Source organism: Microchirus variegatus (genome assembly GCF_963457635.1).
Source record: "Microchirus variegatus genome assembly, chromosome: 2".
Taxonomy (NCBI): Eukaryota; Metazoa; Chordata; class Actinopteri; order Pleuronectiformes; family Soleidae; genus Microchirus; species Microchirus variegatus.
In genome coordinates, this window is record NC_139803.1 from 4,302,344 (window position 1) to 4,312,521 (window position 10,178).

Sequence of the window (10,178 nt, forward strand, 5' to 3'; positions counted from 1 at the left end):
GTGACGTTGACGTAGTTTCCTGTGTCTTATTTGCATTTAAAGAGACAGACACCATTAAAAACAGAGCATTCTGGGTGATTGAACTGCTGCGGTGCTTCATCCTTAAAGTATTTATATAGACCAATGCATGTCACAGACACGTTCATTAGGACACCAGGGAAATAGGGAATAATATGAGTCCTTTAATGGTCTCAATCACTAGTTTCTGGTCTTTTTTTGAATAGTGCTTGTAAATTACGTGCCCACGGAGAGGAAAATAGATACCCCCGTGTGATTGACAGCTGGTATAGTCTGATAACTTGACAAAAATACCAACATGGAACCGGCCAAAATCGCGCATCAACAACCAGTTGCCGGTTGGTGTTAAACAGCCACAGCGATGTGACTGGTGAGATCTACAAAGTGTGGACCGTGCTTCTGTTATGCAAAGTGACACCATCAGGAGCTCATGGCCCTGGGATAAAAAAAAAAAGAAGTAAATAATGGCTTTGATGCGTTTTGAAACACTTAATTGTCGTATGGTTATAAAACTGCAGTGATCTTACGCAACGCACGCGCGCCGCTAAAGCCCAATTTATACTTCTGCGTAAAGTGCTCTGCGTAGGCTACGTAGAGACTGTCGAAGAGCCTCTGCGTCGTCTCCGGGTGCACGGAATATTTTTTAAGTGTCCGTCACTCCGTCAAGGGACTACGGAGACGGCAAGAGCTGCGATTGGTCCTCAGGACAGGCCGAGCTAAGCTGCTCTGTGCCGGCTCACGGTGAGCAGCGAGCGTCCACAGAGGGTGGAGCTGATCCCCGCCGTCTTCGTCGCTGCCGAACTATAAATATACGTCATATCTTAACACACACAGCACATGTTTAGACTCTAAATGGCCAATTTCTCGCCTCAAATTATCTTAAAACTGCGTTCCGTGACACAGAAAAGTGAGAAACGGCCACTGTTTCAACAACAACAGTCTTTCTCTCTCGGACGCCATTGCTCACTGTAGCCAGAAGCACAACAACCTTGCGCAGCGACCCCTACTGATCGGGCGGGAAATTTCAGCGCCTATCCGTCACCACGACGCAGAAGTATAAATGCTCGAGGCGTCTCCGTGGTGACGCAGACGGATAAAGCATACGCAGTCGGAGAATTATAATGTGGCCTTAAGAGAGAGCGTTCGTTCGTCCCAGCATGACACAAACAAAATGTTGATTGTGTGTTTTGTTTGGGCTCAACTGGCTGGGCGAGTTTTCTCAGAAGAGAGCACCGACACCTGGGAGCGGCACATTAACACCAACCCTAAAGTGGTCAGACGATCACAAATGCCCATTTATAGACAAATTCCCCCCGACAATAGATTAGCTCACTTGCCCCAAAGCACTTCTATTCATTTACAATTGCAGCCCCGAGAGGTCATTGTCCCGAAGTGGGCAATCAAGGGACATGTGCATCTGCAGGAGCGGAGGTAAAAACACACACACACACACACACGTACACACACACACACACACATCCATGCACAGCAGTAGTTACACTGCTGCAGCGTGGCCTAGAATAGCACACGGGGCTACATTCCTCTGCCTGACTGAGGCAAACACACAGCACAGACTGCTGGGTCACATGGCCCAACAGTGAGCACAGATAAAGTGCATATGCACATTCCAGGGTAGTACGCTTACACACACACACACATAAGTAGGTGCAGTCAAGATGGAAAAAAAAAACGATTGTCTACTCTAATGTCACTGACAGATACATGAAACAAAGTAGTAGAAGAGAAGGCCTCATCTTTCCCTTAGAGGACAATTTGATACATGAGCTACAATATGGGTCAGGGAAGATAGTTTTTTTTTTTTAATCGTGGATGCAATGATATTCTTTGTTTGAAGTAAACACAATCAGATTAAGTGGAATCTATCACAACTTTAAATCAAAGAGATATTCCATAAGTCTATCTATCTATCTATCTATCTATTGATCATCCTGTTTCTAACTCACAATCCATATTCAGTCCTGTGTCAAAATAAATGCAGCTTTTTAATGCTCATGGTTCCCATCGGCAGTGGCCAAACACTAGCATTCCTACAGTTCGAGTCTTTGCTGCAGACCGCATGCAGCAAAGGTGCAACACTTTCCAGTCCAGTTGGTGGCGCGCTCTTGTTTTAGCCAAAAAGGACAAAGAAGACGGTCGTCGTGGATGCTTAACGTAAGGCCTTATCCACACGCAAACTGAATTTTCCCCTGCGCAATATTTTTTTCATTTTGTTTCTTATAATTGTTTCAAGAAATTCATACACACAGTGCAACACTTTCCAACTGGACTGGAAAGTGTTGCACCTTTGCTGCATGCGGTCTGCGTGGACTCGAACTGTAGGAAGGCTAGCGTTTGTCCAAGTAGAGTCTGTGTGGACCACAGTGGGAAATTTAAAATTGACATCGCACGCACTCTAGCGGACCTCTGTGTATCACCTGTATATAACATCACACTGGTGGAAAAGCTCTGTTGTATATATGTCAGGCCTGTATGTGGCGCTGTAACGCTGCTACACAAACGCACCAAAAGTCCAGTAGCATGTTGCACACACCGTGTGTGGAGGTCGGGGTATGACATTATGATAATTTTTCCCATAGCTGCACATTGGTTATATATGAAAACACAAAGAGATTTTTTCACTCTTCTTTTCCAAACAATTCCAAATGTTTGAGGATTCATCGAGACGATATATTGCTCGATGCAACGTTTAAAAATGGTCGTTTAGGGTATCGCGTGTCGGACGTCAGTCTGTTGACGTCACATTTTAGTATCAGCTCAGCTCAGCTTGGAACCCCAAAAAGAAGCCGGTACCAGGTACTATCACTTATGGAAAAGCAAAAAAAAAAACTGTCAGGACCGGAGTCAGGATCATGGACTCAAATGCACGAGAAACATAAGGGATTTATTTGCCAAAAGAGCAAATCCAAAAAATGGCGACCATAGGTCCAAAACTCCTCAAAAATACAGAAAATAAATCTGCAGACTTGCTGCGATATTACCATGAACGAGGGAACAATGCGATACCTATGCTAGATTCAAAACTCGGTCCTCTCTGAACACACATTGGTGACTCGCTGACCAGGGGGAGAGTGACGCTTTTAAAGGTGCAGAGGTAATAATCACCAGGTGCAAGTGGTCACTAATCACGGGGGCGCGGTGAAGACAGAGACTGTCTGAACACAGACAGCGGAAAAACCCATCACCAAAATAAAACAGGAAGTGACGTAACAAAACCTGACTCAAACCACCGACTGAACTAGCACAACCTCCACTTCGTGACAAAAACTGAATCAAGTCGAGCCAAGTAGTTCTAGAATTATATCTTAATAACCATAAGATAAGTAATGACTACAAAAGTAGAGCAGACTTTAACCTGTGATCTGCTACTGGACTAGGGTTTCTGTCAAGACTGTCATCTATCTATCTATCTATCTATCTATCTATCTATCTATCTATCTATCTATCTATCTATCTATCTATCTATCTATCTATCTATCTATCTATCTATCTATCTATCTATTTAAATATCTATCTATCTATCTATTTATTTATTTAAATATCAATCTATCTATCTATCTATCTATCTATCTATCTATCTATCTATCTATCTATCTATCTATCTATCTATCTATCTATTTATTTAAATATCTATCTATCTATCTATCTATCTATCTATCTATCTATCTATCTATCTATCTATCTATCTATCTATCTATCTATCTATTCAAATATCTATCTATCTATCTATCTATCTATGTATTTAAATATCTATCTATCTATTTAAATATCTATCTATATATGCATCTAAATATCTATCTATCTATTTAAATATATATATATTTAAATATATATATATATATTTAAATATATATATATATTTAAATATATATATATTTAAATATCTATCTATCTATCTATCTATCTATCTATCTATCTATCTATCTATCTATCTATCTATCTATCTATCTATCTATCTATCTATCTATCTATCTGCTAGCTTAAAGTTAGCTAAGCAAAGACATTGCTATCTATCTATCTATCTATCTATCTATCTATCTATCTATCTATCTATCTATCTATCTAAATATCTATCTATCTATCTATCTATCTATCTATCTATCTATCTATCTATCTATCTATCTATCTATCTATTCAAATATCTATCTATCTATCTATCTATCTATCTATGTATTTAAATATCTATCTATTTAAATATCTATCTATCTATCTATATATGCATCTAAATATCTATTTAAATATATATATATTTAAATATATATATATATATTTAAATATCTATCTATCTATTTAAATATCTATCTATCTATCTATCTATCTATCTATCTATCTATCTATCTATCTATCTATCTATCTATCTATCAAACAGTGGTGGAGGAGGATATTTAAATTGGCAACTGTGTCACAGCTCTCCAACACACAAGACCCCCCCCCCCCCAAAAAAAAAACCCCAACCCGCCCTTCTTTTTTCTTTCTACGCCCATGCACAATTAGAAGAAGCGGGGCCAATAGGAACAAAGAAGAGGCTGGAGCTGAGGCTCCGCCCCCTCCCTCTCTCTCTGTTTGGTCCGTCTCTTTCCCTCTGAGCCTCTTTTTACATGTACATAATCCCTGAGTTGACCCAGAAAACAGTCAGTCGTTTTTCCAAGATCTGATGCGGCGGAGTCTTTGTGTTGCAGCCCCCTTTGCGTCCGTCCCTGCACGAGCATGAAGCCAAACACTGTGGGATAAAAAAAAAAAAAAAGCGCTGTGACACCCCCAGAGGAGATCGGTGGAAAAACACAGCAATTTTTTTTTAATTTTATTTATTATTTTATTTTTAAAAAGAAGCAAATCAACGGGTCCAACTTTGCGAAAAACGGAGAGGATACGGGTAAGTGGCTGGATTTGCTGGAGAAATGTGATCATATATATATATATATGTATATATATTTTTTTATTGCTCTTGTCTGTGATGTCTGCTCCTGCTGCTGCTGCTGCTGCTGCTGATCCATTGTTTGCATTCAAACTCAACCCCCCAAAAAAGACAGAGGAAAAATTGGACAATAATCTAATCCACGCGTTTATTTACATTTAAACAAATAGAGACATTGTGAAGTGTGTGTGTGCGCGCGTGCGCTCGTGTGTGTGCATGTGTGTGTGTGAGAAACCTGAAGCCTTTGTTGAAAATGTGGTGATTCAGCTGTTGGAGGAGATGTTGCATGATGTCAGTGTTCTTTGTTGCAACCTTTACGTACGTGAAATGTAACTGGTTTTCTCAAGCCGTGCAACACACACACACACACACGGATGTGTTATTATTACGCGATACATACGCGCATTTTTTTTTTATTTATTTATTATTATTTATCCGTGTATCGTCCACAGATGACCCAGCTGTGGGGGGGGGGGGTAAAAAAAATATGCAGCCCAAACAATGTTGAATGTTTAACCTGTAATTTCAACCTGGGCGTCCATAGCTGTGGCACAAAGAGGAGAAGGAGGGTTTTTTTTGGGGAGGTGCGGATGTTGGGTTGGGGGGGGGGGGGGTGTGAAGCAGGAAAAGATTTGACTGTTTTTTTTTTGTCAGTGGGTAAAAACAAATGTTGCAGATGTTTGTTTGTTTGTTTGTTTTTGCCCCGGAAGCGTTTACATTGTGTTTTCACCTGAGGTGCAATATTGTAACATTAGTAGAATAAATCAAGAAATGGAACAGTCCTTGTGTGCTGCAACCAATTGGTGTTGGGTGCTACTAAAAGCAGCACAAAATCAAAAAAAAATAAATAAAACACAGATGAATGTGAGACACAAGGAATAGGATACACGATGTTAGCACGTCGCTAAAAAAAAATTAGCATTATCCATATAATGGTGGATCTAGCATGTGTTTGCTAGCATGCCAACATACAGTGCTAGTGTTGTATTCTGAAGTACCACAAGGGGGGGGGAGTCTGCACCTGCAAAACACGCAAAGTGGCTGTAATTTTGCAAGCGGCTACGTCTGCGGCTAATGCTAATATTATTAATTCGCGTCAAATCCTCTGTAATCTGTGAGCGTTTGGCGAATTTGGATAAATACAGACGCATCACATCAGTCACATCCCCCACAGGGGGGAGTCTGCACCTGCAAAACACGCAAAGACGCTGTAATTTAGCAAGAGGCTACGTCTGCGGCTAATGCTAACGTTATTATTTCGCGTAAAATCCTCTGTAATCTGTGAGCGTTTGGCAAATTTGGATAAATACAGACGCATCACGTCGGTGAAAATCGCGATGCTGTGTTGGAGTAAAACACTTGTTTCTGATCAAAATATCAGGTAAAGTGATTATTGAACGTAAAATTCTTAGCATATGCTAATATATATTTGGTCGGGAGTTGTGCTTATTTCGTACATTATTGGGCAAAAATGATATAGCAATAAAAATAATTTCAAAATAGTATTTTATGTTCTGAGGTGAAAGGTAAAAAAGGCAAATAATCAGCTGCAACTAACCACTATTTTCCTATTTGGTCCCTGAAATCTCCCCAAAAGTCTTTTAAAAACCTTTAAATGATGATGTTCTCCAAACCTCGTTTGTCCGCAAACCAAGACCACCGAGTTTCCGTGATTTCTTTGTTATACGGAGCAAAAATAAACGTTTTAAATGCCAAATTTAGAGACTAAAACACTCGAAACCAGTCTATTATCTAAAGAGCTCTAGTTTTAATAGCAACTAAGTGTTTGCACTGTGAATAAACACCAGGACTAGTAATTGGTCCAAACTATGAAATATTAACATTTATGTCACAGTTGTGGATTCAGGAGGGTGACGGTGGCTACAACGGGCAGGTTTGATCCCTGACTCGATTCCTAGTCTAATCGCCGACGTGCCCTTGGGCATTGCACGCTGCTCCTGGTGGCTGCGTTGGCAGCATGTGAATGGTTTTGAACGTTTGGGATAGAAAATATGTTGCGATGTGTAGCAGTAAATGTGTGAGTGGCCGTCGAGTACAGTGAGAGCGGAGCTTGTGGTCACGATTGTTACGTAAATAAGGAAGGAAATAAGAAAATGTCCAGTGGCGTTAATGTCATTAACCACATATCGTTGTACACAGGAACCAGTTTGATTCGTTCTCGTGGCTGTTTTAATATCAGACACTAACCCCGAAATGTCTTAAAAGTGAACCCCAAGCCTCTCCTGACACAGTGTCCTCTCCTCCTCACAGACAGGAGGCATGGCAGACCATCTGATGATGCCCATGAACCACAGCTCGCCGGGCGCCAGTCTCCACGGTTACAGGATGGGCATGAACGGCGGCCTGCAGGCGGGCCACCAGCAGCAGCAGCACGCCAGCCAGCAGCAGCAGCAGCAGCAGCAGCAGGGCATGCGGGCGATGCCCAACGGTCAGATGATGCACTACGGCGCCGGCGCCCAGGCCAACATGGAGGCGGCGGCGGCGGCGGCGGCGGCCATGAGGCAGCGGCAGGGCATGGTGGGCGGACCCATGAACGGACAACTGAACGGCGCCCAGATGGGCCACCACCAGATGACCTCTGGCAACATGATGTACAACGGTCAACAGCAGCAGCAGCAGCAGCATCACCCTCAGCAGCAGCAGCAGCAGCAGCATCACATGCATCCTCAGCAGCAGCAGCACCAGCAACAAGCACAGCACCCGCAGCATCCGCAGCACCCACAACAACAACAGCAACAGCCACAGCAACAACAACAACACCAACAACAACAACAGCAGCAGCAGCAACAGTTCATGAACGGCGGATTAACGTCCCAGCAGCTCATGGCCAGCATGCAGCTACAGAAACTCAACACGCAGTACCACGGACATCCTCTGGGACCTATGGGCGGGAACCACATGGGGCCCGGGGCCCAGTATCGCATGAACCCAGCGCAGCTGGCGAGCATGCAGCACATGGCCGGCCCGGCGTTGGCGCTGAACGGCATGGACGCGGACATCGACGAGGAGGTGCTGACCTCGCTGGTCGTGGAGCTGGGCTTGGACCGGGTCCAGGAGCTGCCGGAGCTCTTCCTCGGCCAGAACGAGTTTGACTTCATTTCGGACTTTGTCAGCAAACAGCAGCCGAGCACCGTCAGTTGCTGAGAGGAACCCTAATTTTGCAAAGACGGAGTGAAAGAGAGAGAGAGAGAGAGAGTGAGGCACAAACGGACACAGAAGAGAGTGATAACGGTTCCAGGATGGATAAAGGGGTTCTCGTCTCTTTTTTTTTCATTTCGCGGGGGGAAACCTCTGCGTGGAAGAGAACTTTTGGATAAAACCCACGGCGAACGCACACAGCGCTCGGGGTCTCACATGTTGCTGGTGGCGGGAGAAGGTGGCTGGTCGGGCCCCTTCGGGGGGGCCCTGCAGCGCCCACACCTCCTGGATCCTGGACATGAATGTACTAAAAGAAATGCTGAAATTCTTTTCTTTTTTTTTTTTTTATAAAAAAAGCCACTCTGAACAATGCTATGACACTGTGTCGCTTCCAGGCCTGGACTCAGAGGTGTATTTATTTATTCCTAACTGAGAAAACTGATATAAAGAAACAAACCACCTTCTCCTTTATGGGAACTAAGTGGCTTTAATGAATCCCCCCCCCCCCCGTGAAAGTAAGATGGAGGAGATAATTAAATGTAACTTCTCTCCTCGTGATTTTATTTCCCCCCTCGTTCTATTTGGCCTACTTTAAAAAAAAATAAGCTCAGCTGATGCAGAAAGACAGAAGTACAATTTTATGTGATTTGAACGGGAGCCTCACCCTGATATTTTTTTTTTTTTTTTTTTTTAAAGAAACTGGCTCACTTTTTCTAAAGTGTTTTTATTTTAGATGTAATGTTCTCAAAAAACCTACTGCTTGTACTGTACGAAGCTGTATAACTCCCAACATGTCCACACTGTTGTGTTCTATTGGAGAACGTAGAACCGCCTTAATCATGCAGATTCTTATTTATTGGTTGTTTATATTGTCCCCTTGTTGTGGTCAAATGGGGGGATGGTCTTTGTGAAGGGGGGGGGGGGGGGTTTGAGGATCAATAAAGATGGCCTGGTTTAGAAGTGTGGCCTGCTTTTCCATTCATTGTGCGGCTCCTCCTTCTCTTGAGTGGTAGAGGTCTAACTAAGTGCTGTGAGGGGAGGGAGACCACGGTTTCCTTTTAAATTCTGGGCTGGGAAACGTTGAAACGGATGGAATATTTATGGGTTTTTTTGACAGCGATATCTACTGTGCTTCAAATCCTACAAAGCTTTAGTTGGCCCATCATGTCTATATGTGGAGGAATCTGTCTGTATTTCAAATTTAAAGGGATAGTTGGAGGAATTTTGGACATAAGACCCATTTTCCAACTCAGCCGGTGTGATGGAGACGTCTGGAGACGTTTTCAAGAAATTTCATTCAGTTCTTCTAGTTGCCGAGTTCGCTGATGCTATGGCTAGCGCAAGTCAATGATACAAGTTAGCATGGCATTAAAAACACTCATACCGACTCCACAGTGCACCCGAGGCAAATCGATTGTAACGGCAGACAATGGATGTACATATCTGTGTTGATAGAATAATATTTGAAACAAAACAAACGCCGCATCGCATGAATTTTTGAGGGACTACTTTCTCAGCACTATACTTCCGGCAGCGGAATCAGTCCGCCGCTATTGGGAGTATGACGCGCTGCTGCTGCTGCTGAGACATAAATCCTTCAAATTGCAAGGTTGGTTTTACTTCAAACATTCTATCAACACAGATATGTACATCGATAGTCTGCCGTTACAATTGATTTGCCTCGGGTGCACTGTGGAGTCGGTATGAGTGTTTCTGATGCCATGCTAACACGTACCATTGACTTGCGCTAGCCATAGCACCAGCGAACTCGGCAACTAGAAGAACTGAGTGAAATTTCTTGAAAACGTCTCCAGACGTCTCCATCACACCGGCTGAGTTGGAAAATAGGTCTTATGTTCAAAATTCCGAACTATCCCTTTAAGGCAATTATCGACATATAATTCATTTCCTCCAGTTTCTTAAACTGTACTTGCTGTGGTAGCTAGTTTTAGGGGAAAAACGGAGATCTTTGAAATACCTGCAAAAATCTCTTCCGACTGAGGACAATGCATTTTCTAACCATCTCGCCAAAAAGTGTTACTATTGACAATATTGCACTGTGCTGTCT

The 10,178-nt window shown here is 42.9% G+C and overlaps 1 protein-coding gene across 1 annotated transcript; it reads left to right on the forward strand.

The window, feature by feature from the left end:
- Positions 1-4,714: 4,714 nt before the first annotated feature.
- On the forward strand, positions 4,715-8,558 carry cited4b (Cbp/p300-interacting transactivator, with Glu/Asp-rich carboxy-terminal domain, 4b). The gene is made up of 2 exons (XM_083910699.1): positions 4,715-4,909; positions 7,223-8,558. Exon 2 carries the CDS (start codon positions 7,232-7,234, stop codon positions 8,114-8,116), a length of 885 nt encoding a protein of 294 aa, XP_083766825.1. The 5' UTR covers positions 4,715-4,909; positions 7,223-7,231; the 3' UTR covers positions 8,117-8,558.
- The last annotated feature ends 1,620 nt before the right edge of the window (positions 8,559-10,178 follow it).